This window comes from Lepisosteus oculatus, chromosome 14, assembly GCF_040954835.1.
Source record: "Lepisosteus oculatus isolate fLepOcu1 chromosome 14, fLepOcu1.hap2, whole genome shotgun sequence".
Taxonomy (NCBI): domain Eukaryota; kingdom Metazoa; phylum Chordata; class Actinopteri; order Semionotiformes; family Lepisosteidae; genus Lepisosteus; species Lepisosteus oculatus.
Genome location: NC_090709.1, coordinates 55,588,819 through 55,603,158, shown reverse-complemented (window position 1 = coordinate 55,603,158; position 14,340 = coordinate 55,588,819). Strand labels below are relative to the sequence as shown.

At 56.5% G+C, this 14,340-nt stretch overlaps 1 protein-coding gene across 1 annotated transcript; it reads left to right on the top strand.

Annotated features, from left to right (window-relative positions):
- The first annotated feature begins 5,458 nt into the window (after nt 1-5,458).
- LOC138242667 (proline-rich protein 36-like) lies at nt 5,459-13,143 on the top strand. The gene is made up of 4 exons (XM_069198223.1): nt 5,459-5,608; nt 11,247-11,339; nt 11,664-11,984; nt 13,060-13,143. Exons 1-4 carry the CDS (start codon nt 5,459-5,461, stop codon nt 13,141-13,143), a joined length of 648 nt encoding a protein of 215 aa, XP_069054324.1.
- The last annotated feature ends 1,197 nt before the right edge of the window (nt 13,144-14,340 follow it).

The following is a 14,340-nucleotide window of genomic DNA, read 5'->3' as shown; positions in this document are numbered from 1 at the left end:
CCCTGACCGCCCCGCCCCGCCGCCCCGCCCCGCCGCCCCCCCTTCTTCCCCGCCATGCCCCTCGAGCCCCCCCTGCTGCCTGGGGCGGTGCCCCTGCCCCTGCCCCCGCCCGTCCTGCCCCCCATCGCCCGCCCGGCCCCGCCAGGTCCCGCCTGGGGCTCCCCGGTGCGGAGGGCAAGGAGAGAGGCTGAGATGTCTGACGAGGCAAGTGGGGCAGAGTCCATCTGTCCATCTGTCCGTCTGTCCGTCTGTCCTTATCTCTGTCCTTCTGTCTGTCTTTCTGTCCTTTTTTCTGTCCTTCTGACTTTCTGTTCTTTTCTCTGTCCATCTGTCCTTCTCTCCATCTGTCTTTCTGTCCTTTTCTCTGTCTTTCTGTACATCAGTCCATCTGTAATTTTCTCTGTCTTTTTGTCCGTCTGTACTTCTCTTTCTGTCTTTCTGTCCTTCTGTCTGAGTCTCTCTTTTTCTCTGTGTCTGTCCCTCTCTCCCTGTCTCTCTCCCTGTGTCTTTCCATGTGTCTCCCTGCTCTCTGTCTGTCCTGCATTGTCCCAGCTGGGTCTCTCTCCCTGTGTCTCTCCGTGTGTCTCCCTGCTCTCTGTCTGTCCTGTGTTGTCACAGCTGGGTCTCTCTTCCTGTGTCTCTCCGTGTGTCTCCCTGTCTGTTTCTCTGTCTGTCCTGCGTTGTCCCAGCTGGGCCTGTCTCCCCGGCTCTCTGCCTTCAGCTCTGTTCGCCGATTTCCCGCCAGCCCGTCTCTCTCTCAGCCTGTCTCTTGACTTGCAGGAGGAAGAGGAGGTGGAGACAGCTCCTCCGGCAGGAGAGAGGAAGAAGGTCAGTGCTGGTCCCACCCTGCCTCCTGTCCTGTCTGTGGTGGAGTTTCGCCGTCTTGTCTGTCCCTGGGTCTCAGTGTCTCTCTCTCTTTCAGCCCTGTCTGTCAGTGTCTCTTTCAGCCTGCTGTCTGCCTGTCCCTGCCTCTCTGTCTCTCTCTCTTTCAGCCCTGTCTGTCAGTGTCTCTCTCCTCCTCCTCTCCGTCCTCAGTGTGTCTCTCTCCTCCTCCTCTCTGTCCTCAGTGTGTCTCTCTCCTCCTCCTCTCTGTCCTGTGGTGTCCAGGCAGTGTGTCTCTCTCCTCCTCCTCCTCTCTGTCCTGTGGTGTCCAGTGCGTCAGTATTAGTGGGCTACACCCAGGCTCACTCCCTGCGAGTGTGATCTCAGCAGAGTCTCTGTGCTCTAGGGACACTTGACTCACCTGTCTCTCTCTTTCTCTTTTGTGGTTGACGGATTGAGGCCGAGAGCCCTCGTCATCGGCGTGCCACCAGTTGGCGGGGATATAGCGGGGGGGGCATCGTGTCCAATACTCCTTGAAACGAGACAGATTTCAAACCTCCTCCATCTGAAGAGAAGGAAGTCGACCACGAAGTCCAGGGTGTCCTAGGAAGCTCTTAAGCCATCGTTTGCCCAGCAGCCATCTCACCCTGCAGCTCCCAGCTGGCAGCCCCTTCCCCACTGGAGCCCAGCAGGTGGGAGCCTGGTCAGTACATGGAGGGGAGACTCCTGGGAAAAACTAAGGTTGCTGCTGGGAGAGGTGTTAGTAGGGCCAGCAGGGGGCGCTCACCCTGCGGTCTGTGTGGGTCCTGATGCCCCAGTATAGTGACGGGGACACTGGACTGTAAACAGGCGCCGTCCTTCGGATGAGACGTCAAACCGAGGTCCTGACTCTCTGTGCTCATTAACAATCCCGGGGTGTTTCTGGAGAAGAGTAGCGGTGTTACCCCAGTGTCCTGGCCTGATTCCCCCCCTGGTCTTGACCCATCATGGCCTCCCAATCACCCCCCCCTCTCTGAACTGGCTCCATCCCTCTGCTCTCCTCCCCACTGAGAGCTGCTGTGTGCTGAGCGGACTGGAGCATCATCCAGGTGGGGGCTGCACACTGGGGGGGCTGGAGGGAATCCCCCTGACCTGGGAAGAGCCATGAGTGGAGAGTCCAGACTTATTAATAATTATTATTATTATTCGTGCTGCACTGGGCTCCTGTCCTGGCAGTGAGAGGGGGACTCTGTGATCAGTACAGATACTTATGACTGTATGATAATACACGATAAAATTTAAAACAGGGTAGTGCTGTAGTCTCTTCGACACGTTTTGAACTGTTCAAGTCCCGCTGGGAATCGCACCGACGCGGTGGAGTTCGTGAACGTCCCAGACACCAAGAAAACGAGAGAGAGAAAAAAGGTCGTTTTCGGGGTTCAAGAAGCAACCCCGAGATTCAGGGAGTTTCCCCACTGAGCTTACTCTGTCGAAAACACGCAGGTTTTATTTTTTTCCCGTGCCCCCCTCACACAGGCCGTTTCTGTAGCGTAAAGTTGTGTTTTTTTGCGCTGCGGTCGGTGAGGGGCGAAATTTTATTTATTTTTTTCCCACGGTTTGAAACAGAAACAGCCGGGTGGTGTTGTAGAGAGGTCGACGTGCCTGGTTTTCCTCGTCTGCGAAGCCCGTTTTTTTTTTTTTTTTTTTGGGGGGGGGGGTCGTGAGGTCCCACGCAGCGCTCGGAAAAGAAAATGCCGTCTCTTTTCCCCGCAGGACGGGGGGGAACCCGTGTTTTTTGGACGTGGCGTGGCCCCAAATTTCCGCCCTTGGCCGCTAGAGGGGGGTGGAGGTTGGTCTTTCTTTGACTTGGGGATAGGGGGGGTCCTAATTTCACTGAACCAAACCCCACGGAAACCCGTGTTTGACGTGGGGGTGCTGAATGCGCCCTCGACGTGATTTTGTCTTTAAATTCAAGTGCAGCTTTTGTAACCCTTGGGCCGGAAACAGCTGGACCCGTTTCCCCTGCCTGTCCGAGGTGGCGACTAACGGGGTCGTACACGGACACCCGGCTGGCCGCCGAAAGTTGGAAAAATAAAATGTCCACCTAAAAAAAAACAACCGCGAAAAATGGCGGCCATTTTTGTTTCGCGGCCGAGCCGTGAGCGCGTCGGGGGCGACGTCACGGGGGCGTCACAGTGAGCAGCCTGACGTCACAGAGCGGCGGATTCTAGCCGGGGGCGGCGCCGGAGCCCCATGAGCTCAGAGGAGTGAAGAGCGAGGAGGAGGAAAGGACTATATAGCGCTTTCTAAACACGTGTTTCTTCCAAAAAAGATTTGCGGGTTACTTCGACTTCAATCAAATAATAGTTTCAGCTTCAGATTCACTCTGAAGTATCCCCGTGAAATCGGTAAGTCAGTTAAAAATGCCGCTGTCGAGAAATAACAAAATAAGTTGAGAAATAAGTTGTTTTTTTTTCCCATTACTCCACTCTTATGGGTGTGATCATGCTGTAAAACGATATTGAGAGGAGGTGCACCTCTACACAAAGAGTGGTGGGGGTGGGGAACAAGCTGCCCAGCCCTGTGGTTGAAGCCGATACCCTGGCTTCTCTCCAGACACAGCTGGGTGAGCTCCTCCAGTCGGGACAGGAGGGTCTACTGTACACAGAGTGGCGGGGGTGTGGAACAAAGCCGATACCCTGGCTTCTCTCCTGACACAGCTGGGTGAGCTCCTCCAGTCGGGACAGGAGGGTCTACTGTACACAGAGAGTGGCGGGGTTGTGGAACAAAGCTGATACCCTGGCTTCTCTCCAGCCACAGCTGGGTGAGTTCCTCCAGTCAGGACAGGAGGCTCTTCTGTACGCCGAGGTTGGTGGGGGTGTGGAACAAAGCTGATACCCTGGCTCCTCTCCAGACACAGCTGGGTGAGCTCCTCCAGTCAGTACAGGACGCTCTTCTATACACAGAGGGGGGCGGGGGTGGGGAACAAGCCGCCCAGCGGTGTGGCTCCGCCCCCTCCCCTCCCCTCTGTGACTCTGCTTGTCTCGGCAGGACGATGGACCGACAGAGATGCCGCACGGCCGTGCGCGGTCGCAGCAGGACCCGGGCCCGGCGAGGCGTCGTAAGTCCTCCCCTCCCACCCGCCGTCCAGCGTCCAGCGTCCAGCCCTCCTCCGACTGGCCTCTCCGCCCCCAGCAGAGCTCGCTGTATTATAATAATAATAATAATAAACTTCACTGATAGAGCACCTTTCACACACATAGCAGCGCAAAGCGCTTGACAGACCAGGTCTCACGGTAACACCTCCAGACGAGGAGAGACACTTCCAGTGGTGATCTTGACTGAGGACGCGCTTCGGCTCAAGAGACAGGGTCGAGTGTCCATTATGGCCTTCTGAGAGCACAGATTGCCTCTAGACGTCCCACACTCTTCCTGGACACACTGTAGAGACTCACCTGTCCGGACTCTCACTGGACACACTGTAGAGACTCACCTGTCCAGACTGTTACTGCACACACTGTAGAGACTCACCTGTCCAGACTCTTACTGGACACACTGTAGAGACTCACCTGTCCAGACTCTTAGTGGGCCCGGTGCCCCACATCTACCCTACAGCTCCCCCCACTGACCCCTAAACCCCCGATACCCTACAGCTCCTCACACTGACCCCTAAACTCCCGATACCCTACAGCTCCCCAGACTGACCCATAAACTCCCAATACCCTACAGCTCCCCACACTGACCCCTAAACTCCCGATACCCTACAGCTCCCCACTCTGACCCCTAAACTCCCGATACCCTACAGCTCCCCACTCTGACCCCTAAACTCCCGATACCCTACAGCTCCCCACTCTGACCCCTAAACTCCCGATACCCTACAGCTCCCCACTCTGACCCCTAAACTCCCGATACCCTACAGCTCCCCACTCTGACCCCCACAGTCCTGATGGCAGAGAGGTCTCTGCTTGCTGTAGTGATTGAGTGAGCTCTGTGGACCTGACCTCTGTCTTGTGTCCTCGTTTCCAGCGTCTCCTAGTGGTCCGTCATTTCACTGTCCACACTCACCTGTCCAGAATCACACTGTCCACACTCACCTGTCCACACTCTCACTGGACACACTGTCCACACTCACCTGTCCAGACTCTCACTGGACACACTGTCCACACTCACCTGTCCCGGCTCTTATTGGACACACTGTACACACTCACCTGTCCAGACTCTTACTGGACACACTGTCCACACTCACCTGTCCAGACTCACACTGTCCACACTCACCTGTCCACACTCTCACTGGACACACTGTCCACACTCACCTGTCCAGACTCTCACTGGACACACTGTACACACTCACCTGTCCGGACTCTTACTGGACACACTGGACACACTCACCTGTCCAGGCGTAGTCTCTGCTCCTCATCCCCCCTGCGTTGTGTCTCCCCCTCTCCCCGCTGGACAGAATCCTGTGGTGTCTTCTTGTCTCCCCGAGCTCGTCCAGAAGCTGGAGAGGGCGGCCGAGCTGCAGCTGGAGCTCCCGGGGTCGCCCAGCTCGTTCCGCTCGGTGTCCCCCCCCTCCGGGCCCGAGAGCCCCCTCCGCTCCCTGCCCCCGGCCCCCCCCTCCAGCCCCTGCCCGCCCCGCCGCCCCCCCTTCCTCCCCGCCATGCCCCTCGAGCCCCCCCTGCTGCCCGGGGCGGTGCCCCTGCCCCTACCCCCGCCCGTCCTGCCCCCCATCGCCCGCCTGGCCCCGCCAGGTCCCGCCTGGGGCTCCCCAGTGCGGAGGGCAAGGAGAGAGGCTGAGATGTCTGACGAGGCAAGTGGGGCAGAGTCTGTCCGTCTGTCTGTCCTTTTCTCTGTCCATCTTTCCTTCTGTCCATCTGTCCCTTTCACTGTCCTTCTGTCTTTCTGTTCTTTTCTCTGTCCATGTGTCCTTCTGTCCTTCTGACTTTCTGTTCTTTTCTCTGTCCATCTGTCTTTCTGTCCTTTTCTCTCTTTCTGTCCATCAGTCCATCTGTCCTTTTCTCTGTCTTTTTGTCCGTCTGTACTTCTCTCTTTCTGTCTTTCTGTCCTTCTGTCTGAGTCTCTCTTTTTCTCTGTGTCTGTCCCTCTCTCCCTGTGTCTTTCCATGTCTCCCTGTCTGTCCTCCGTTGTCCCAGCTGGGTCTCTCTCCCTGTGTCTCCCTGTCTGTTTCTCTGTCTGTCCTCCGTTGTCCCAGCTGGGTCTGTCTCCTCTGCTCTCTGCCTTCTGCTCTGTTCGCCGATGTACCGCCACCCCGTCTCTCTCTCATCCTTTCTCTTGACTTGCAGGAGGAAGAGGAGGTGGAGACAGCTCCTTCTGCAGGAGAGAGGAAGGAGGTCAGTGCTGGTCCCACCCTGCCTCCTGTCCTGTCTGTGGTGGAGTTTCGCCGTCTTGTCTGTCCCTGGGTCTCAGTGTCTCTCTCTCTTTCAGCCCTGTCTGTCAGTGTCTCTCTCGGCCTGCTGTCTGCCTGTCCCTGCCTCTCTGTCTCTCTCTCTTTCAGCCCTGTCTGTCAGTGTCTCTCTCCTCCTCCTCTCTGTCCTGTGGTGTCCAGGCAGTGTGTCTCTCTCCTCCTCCTCCTCCTCTCTGTCCTGTGGTGTCCAGTGGGTCAGTATTAGTGGGCTACACCCAGGCTCACTCACTGCGAGTGTGATCTCAGCAGAGTCTGTACTCTTGGGACACTTGACTCACCTGTCTTTCTCTTTCTCTCCCTGTGCTGTCCCTCTCCTGCCCCCTCTCTCCCTCCTCGGACTCCAGCTGGAGGAGGTCCAATCACCATCTCTTGTGAGACAGAAGAAAAAGAAGGTGGGTAATGCTCTGATCCTCTCTTTACTCCTGTCCAGTGTCCAGTCAGTGTCCAGTCAGGGTGTCGGTATGAACCCCTCTCTCTCTCTCAGTGCAGTGTTCATGTACTGGAGTGTCCAGTCAGTGTGTGTATGAACCCCTCTCTCTCTCAGTGCAGTGTTCATGCACTGGAGTGTCCAGTCATGTTTCTGTATGAACCCCTCTCTCTCTCAGTGCAGTGTTCATGTACTGGAGTGTCCAGTCAGTGTGTCTGTATGAACCCCTCTCTCTCTCTCAGTGCAGTGTTCATGTACTGGAGTGTCCAGTCAGTGTGTCTGTATGAACCCCTCTCTCTCTCAGTGCAGTGTTCATGTCCTGGAGTGTCCAGTCCGACTCTTAACGTGACTCTCCTGTCTCTGCTTCAGAAGCGCTGGTGGGTCTTTTTAAACTCCCTGAGCTGCGTGTCGGTGGAGACAGATGATAAGGACGAGCCGATGGAGGTGGTGGAGACCGTAGCTCAGGAGAGGAAGAGCGAGGGAGAGGAGGAGCAGGCTGCCGGGAAGGACAAGAAGAGGAAGAGGAGGTGCAGGTGAGCAGACAGGGGGGCGCCGCCCGGTCGTGTCTGTGATTCAAGGAGGAGTCTCCTCTTGCTGTTTGATGTCATGGTGACGTCTGTGTCTGTGTCCCTCACACCTGCAATAACAATATTCTTTCCAGGTTCCTTTCCTGGTTCTGTGCCTGCTAAGATCTGGACTGGACTGTGCTGGACCGGAGCTGAGGGGCCCCAGACTGTGCTGGACCGGAGCTGAGGGGCCCTAGACTGGACTGGACCTAAGATGAGGGTCCCCAGACTGGACTTAATCTGTATTGTAATTTTTGTTCTTTTGTTAAGCATCATTAAAATGGTTTTAAAAAAAATCTGTTTAGCTTTTGTTTTTTTCCCTCCCCCTCCCTGAAACGAACGGAGTCTGTCCTTCTCTTTCATCCGGGAGAGTTTGTGGTTGACGGATTGAGGCCGAGAGCCCTTGTCGTCGGTGTGCCACCAGTTGGCGGGGATATAGCAGGGGGGGCATCGTGTCCAATACTCCTTGAAACGAGACAGATTTCAAACCTCCTCCATCTGAAGAGAAGGAAGTCGACCACGAAGTCCAGGGTGTCCTAGGAAGCTCTTAAGCCATCGTTTGCCCAGCAGCCATCTCACCCTGCAGCTCCCAGCTGGCAGCCCCCTCCCCACTGGAGCCCAGCAGGTGGGAGCCTGGTCAGTACCTGGAGGGGAGACTCCTGGGAAAAACTGAGGTTGCTGCTGGGAGAGGTGTTAGTAGGGCCAGCAGGGGGCGCTCACCCTGCGGTCTGTGTGGGTCCTGATGCACCAGTATAGTGACGGGGACACTGGACTGTAAACAGGCGCTGTCCTTCGGATGAGACGTCAAACCGAGGTCCTGACTCTGTGTTCATTTACAATCCCGGGGTGTCTCTGGAGAAGAGTAGGGGTGTTACCCCAGTGTTCTGGCCTGATTCCCCCCCTGGTCTTGACCCATCATGGCCTCCTAATCACCCCTGTCTCTGAACTGGCTCCATCCCTCTGCTCTCCTCCCCACTGAGAGCTGCTGTGTGCTGAGCCGACTGGAGCATCATCCAGGTGGGGGCTGCACACTGGGGGGACTGGAGGAGATCCCCCTGACCTGGGAAGAGCTCTGAGTGGAGAGTCCAGACTTATTAATTATTATTATTATTATTCGTGCTGCACTGGGCTTCAGTCCTGGCAGTGAGAGGGGGACTCTGTGATCAGGACAGATACTTATGACTGTATAATAACACACGATAGAAATGGAAAACAGGGTAGCGCTGTAGTCCCTTCGAAACGTTTTGAACTGCCAGAAGAAGTTTTCACAACCCGGACTCGTGAAGGTACAGGTCTTCTCCCTTCGGCCGGAGCAAGGTGTATGGTGTCCTGGTGATTGCTCCCGTTTTGAACGGAGTTTAATGTTGCGTTTCTACTTTATTAGAGAGAGGCACTGAACATCCTGTGATGGACTGGTGTCCTGTCCAGGGTGTATGAGTCTGTGTGTGTCCTGTGATGGGCTGGTGTCCTGTCCAGGGTGTGTGTGTGTGTGTCCTGTGATGGACTGCTGTCCTGTCCAGGGTGTGTGAGTGAGTGTGTGTCCTGTGATGGACTGGTGTCCTGTCCAGGGTGTGTGTGTGTCCTGTGATGGACTGGTGGATCACAATATTAATTCTCCTCCTTGATTCCCTCCTTCATCGCCAGAGTGAAAGCGGGACACGGCAGTAAAAGCTCAGCCCTGCGGGTGGTGGTCCTCTCGGCCACACGGGGGCGCTCTGGCTCCACGGGGGGGGGGGCTATGTTCACGTCCCGCTGGGAATCGCACTGACGCGGCGGAGTTCGTGAACGTCCCAGACACCAAGAAAACGAGAGAGAGAAAAAAGGTCGTTTTCGGGGTTCAAGAAGCAACCCCGAGATTCAGGGAGTTTCCCCGCTGAGCTTACTCTGCCGAAAACACGCAGGTTTTATTTTTTTTCCCGTGCCCCCCCCCCACACAGGCCGTTTCTGTAGCGTGAAGTTGTGTTTTTTTGCGCTGCGGTCGGTGAGGGGCGAAATTTTATTTATTTTTTTCCCACGGTTTGAAACAGAAACAGCCGGGTGGTGTTGTAGAGAGGTCGACGTGCCTGGTTTTCCTCGTCTGCGAAGCCCGTTTTTTTTTTTGGGGGGGGGGGGGTCGTGAGGTCCCACGCAGCGCTCGGAAAAGAAAATGGCGTTTCTTTTCCCCGCAGGACGTGGGGGGGGGGACCTGTGTTTTTTGGACGTGGCGTGGCCCCAAATTTCCGCCCTTGGGCGCTAGAGGGGGGTGGAGGTTGGTCTTTCTTTGATTTGGGGGTCGGGGGGGTGCTAATTTCACTGAACCAAACCCCACGGAAACCCGTGTTGGACGTGGGGGTGCTGAATGCGCCCTCGACGTGATTTTGTCTTTAAATTCAAGTGCAGCTTTTGTAACCCTTGGGCCGGAAACAGCTGGACCCGTTTCCCCTGCCTGTCCGAGGTGGCGACTACCAGGGTCGTACAGGGACACCCGGCTGGGTGCGACGTCACGGAGGCGTCACAATGAGCAGCCTGACGTCACAGAGCGGCGGATTCTAGCGGGGGGCGGCGCCGGAGCCCCATGAGCTCAGAGGAGTGAAGAGAGAGGAGGAGGAAAGCGCTATATAGTCTTTTCTAAATACGTGTTTCTTCCAATAAAGTTACTTCGACTTAGATCGTTAGTTTCATCTTCAGAATCGCTCTTCAGAATCCCCGTGAAATCGGTAAGTCAGTCAAAAGTGCCGCTGGTGAGAAATAACAAAATAAGTGGAGAAATAAGTTGTTTTTTTTACCGTTACTCAACTCTTATGGGTGTGATCGTGCTGTAAAAAGATATTGAGAGGAGGTGCACCTCTACACAGAGAGTGGTGGGGGTGGGGAACAAAGCCAATACCCTGGCTTCTCTCCAGACACAGCTGGGTGAGGTCCTCCAGTCAGGACAGGAGGCTCTTCTGTACACAGAGGAGGGCGGGGGTGGGGAACAAGCCGCCCAGCTGTGTGGCTCCGCCCCCTCCCCTCCCCTCTGTGACTCTGCTTGTCTCGGCAGGACGATGGACCGACAGAGATGCCGCACGGCCGTGCGCGGTCGCAGCAGGACCCGGGCCCGGCGAGGCGTCGTAAGTCCACCCCTCCCGCCCGCCGTCCAGCGTCCAGCGTCCAGCCCTCCTCCGACTGGCCTCTCCGCCCCCAGCAGTGCTCGCTGTATTATAATAATAATAATAATAATAAACTTCACTGATAGAGCACCTTTCACACACATAGCAGCGGAAAGCGCTTGACAGACCAGGTCTCACGGTAACACCTCCAGACGAGGAGAGACACTTCCAGTGGTGATCTTGACTGAGGACACGCCTCGGCTCAAGAGACAGGGTCTCAGGTCCATTATAGCCTTCTGAGAGCACAGATTGCCTCTGAACGTCCCAGACTCTTACTGGACACACTGTAGAGACTCACCTGTCCAGACTCTCACTGGACACACTGTACACACTCACCTGTCCACACTCTCACTGGACACACTGTACACACTCACCTGTCCACACTCTCACCGGACACACTGTAGAGACTGCCCAAGGCCCCTAGTCTCGACACGACTGGGCTGGGCTGTGTGGTCAGAGCTGTCTCGGAGATGGGCTGTTTGGCGTCTTCACAGGTCACACCAGTCAGGCCGAACCCGGACTGGCAGCGGGAGAGGTCCCGGCCCAAGTCCCGGTGCTTTTCCGTAAGTCTGACCCGATCGCCATCCGCGAGACTGGACCGGCCGCCCTGTGGTGGGCCCGGTGCCCCACATCTACCCTACAGCTCCCCCCACTGACCCCTAAACTCCCGATACCCTACAGCTCCCCACACTGACCCCTAAACTCCAGATACCCTACAGCTCCCCACACTGACCCCTAAACTCCTGATACCCTACAGCCCCCCACACTGACCCCTAAACTCCCGATACCCTACAGCTCCCCACTCTGACCCCCACAGTCCTGATGGCCGAGAGGTCTCTGCTTGCTGTAGTGATTGAGTGAGCTCTGTGGACCTGACCTTTGTCTTGTGTCCTCGTTTCCAGCGTCTCCTAGTGGTCCGGCATTTCATACGACCTGAAGGTGAGATCTGGGGAGGAGACAGAGCACCCCCTAACACCCCTGAGCTGGGTTACAGGGTAAGACAGCTTCTTACTGTTGGACACACCTGTCCACACTCTTACTGGACACACTGGACACACTCGCCTGTCCAGACTCTTACTGGACACACTGTACACACTCACCTGTCCAGACTCTGACTGGACACACTGTACACACTCACCTGTCCACATTCTAACTGGACACACTGTACACACTCACCTGTCCACACTCTCACTGGACACACTGTACACACTCACCTATCCACATTCTCACTGGACACACTGTACACACTCACCTGTCCAGGCGTAATCTCTGCTCCTCATCCCCCCTGCGTTGTGTCTCCCCCTCTCCCCGCTGGACAGAATCCTGTTGTGTCTTCATGTCTCCCCGAGCTCGTCCAGAAGCTGGAGAGGGCGGCCGAGCTGCAGCTGGAGCTCCCGGGGTCACCCGGCTCGTCCCGCTCGGGCTCGCCCGGCTCGTTCCGCTCGGTGTCCCCCCCCTCCTCGCCCGAGATTCCCCTCCGCTCACCGCCCCCGGCCCCCCCCTCCGGCCCCCTCAGGCCCCTGCCCACCCCGCCCCGCCGCCCCCCCTTCATCCCCGCCATGCCTCTCGAGCCCCCCCTGCTGCCCGGGGTGGTGCCCCTGCCCCTGCCCCCACCCGTCCTGCCCCCCATCGCCCGCCCGGCCCCGCCAGGCCCCGCCTGGGGCTCCCCGGTGCGGAGGGCAAGGAGAGAGGCCGAGATGTCTGACGAGGCAAGTGGGGCAGAGTCTGTCCGTCTGTCCGTCTGTCCGCCCATCTGTCCTTCTGTCCGTCTATCCTTCAGTCCATCTGTCCCTCTGTCCATCTGTCCTTTTCTCTGTCCTGTCCTTCTGTCCTTTTCTCTGTCCTTCTGTCTTTCTGTTCTTTTCTCTGTCCATCTGTCCTTCTGTCCATCTGTCTTTCTGTCTTTTTCTGTCTTTCTATCCATCACTCTATCTATCCTTTTCTCTGTCCATCTGTCCTTCTGTCCATCTGTCTTTCTGTCCTTTTCTGTCTTTCTTTCCTTTTCTCTGTCTTTTTGTCCATCTGTACTTCTCTCTTTCTGTCTTTCTGTCCTTCTGTCCTTCTGTCTGAGTCTCTCTTTTTCTCTGTGTCTGTCCCTCTCTCCCTGTCTCTCTCCCTGTGTCTTTCCATGTCTCCCTGCTCTCTGTCTGTCCTGCGTTGTCCCAGCTGGGTCTGTCTCCCTGTGTCTCTCCGTGTGTCTCCCTGCTCTCTGTCTGTCCTGAGTTGTCCCAGCCGGGTCTCTCTCCCTGTGTCTCTCCGTGTGTCTCCCTGCCTGTCTCTCTGTCTGTCCTGCGTTGTCCCAGCTAGGTCTCCCTCCCTCCTCTCTCTCTCCGTGTGTCTCCCTGCTCTCTGTCTGTCCTGCGTTGTCCCAGCTGGGTCTCTCTCCCTGTGTCTCTCCGTGTGTCTCCCTGCTCTCTGTCTGTCCTGCGTTGTCCCAGCTGGGCCTCTCTCCCTGTGTCTCTCCGTGTGTCTCCCTGCTCTCTGTCTGTCCTGCGTTGTCCCAGCCGGGTCTCTCTCCCTGTGTCTCTCCGTGTGTCTCCCTGCCTGTCTCTCTGTCTGTCCTGCGTTGTCCCAGCTAGGTCTCCCTCCCTCCTCTCTCTCTCCGTGTGTCTCCCTGCTCTCTGTATGTCCTGCGTTGTCCCAGCTGGGTCTCTCTCCCTGTGTCTCTCCGTGTGTCTCCCTGTCTGTCTCTCTGTCTGTCCTGCGTTGTCCCAGCTGGGCCTGTCTCCTCTGCTCTCTGACTTCAGCTCTGTTTGCCGATGTCCCGCCAGCCCGTCTCTCTCTCAGCCTGTCTCTTGACTTGCAGGAGGAAGAGGAGGTGGAGACAGCTCTTCCGGCAGGAGAGAGGAAGGAGGTCAGTGCTGGTCCCACCCTGCCCCCTGTCCTGTCTGTGGTGGAGTTTTGCCGTCTTGTCTGTCCCTGGGTCTCAGTGTCTCTCTCTCTTTCAGCCCTGTCTGTCAGTGTCTCTCTCGTCCTGCTGTCTGCCTGTCCCTGCCTCTCTGTCTCTCTCTCTTTCAGCCCTGTCTGTCAGTGTCTCTCTCCTCCTCCTCTCTGTCCTCAGTGTGTCTCTCTCCTCCTCTCTGTCCTGTGGTTTCCAGTGGGTCAGTATTAGTGGGCTACACCCAGGCTCACTCACTGCGAGTGTGATCTCAGCAGAGTCTCTGTGCTCTTGGGACACTTGACTCACCTGTCTCTCTCTTTCTCTCCCTGTGCTGTCCCTCTCCTGCCCCCTCTCTCCCTCTTTGGACTCCAGCTGGAGGAGGTCCAATCACCACCTCCTGTGAGACAGAAGAAAAAGAAGGTGGGTAATGCTCTGATCCTCTCTTTACTCCTGTCCAGTGTCCAGTCAGTGTGTGTGTATGAACCCCTCTCTCTCTCAGTGCAGTGTTCATGTACTGGAGTGTCCAGTCAGTGTGTCTGTATGAACCCCTCTCTCTCTCAGTGCAGTGTTCATGTACTGGAGTGTCCAGTCAGTGTGTGTATGAACCCCTCTCTCTCTCAGTGCAGTGTTCATGTCCTGGAGTGTCCAGTCAGTGTGTCTGTATGAACCCCTCTCTCTCTCAGTGCAGTGTTCATGTACTGGAGTGTCCAGTCAGTGTGTCTGTATGAACCCCTCTCTCTCTCAGTGCAGTGTTCATGTACTGGAGTGTCCAGTCAGTGTGTCTGTATGAACCCCTCTCTCTCTCAGTGCAGTGTTCATGTACTGGAGTGTCCAGTCCGACTCTTAACGTGACTCTCCTGTCTCTGCTTCAGAAGCGCCGATGCGTCTTTTTGATGTCCCTGAGCTGCGTGTCGGTGGAGACAGAAGATCAGGACGAGCCGATGGAGGTGGCGGAGACCGTAGCTCAGGAGAGGAAGAGCGAGGGAGAGGAGGAGCAGGCTGCCGGGAAGGGCAAGAAGAGGAAGAGGAGGGGCGGGTGAGCAGACAGGGGGGCGCCGCCCGGTCGTGTCTGTGATTCAAGGAGGAGTCTCCTCTTGCTGTTTGATGTCATGGTG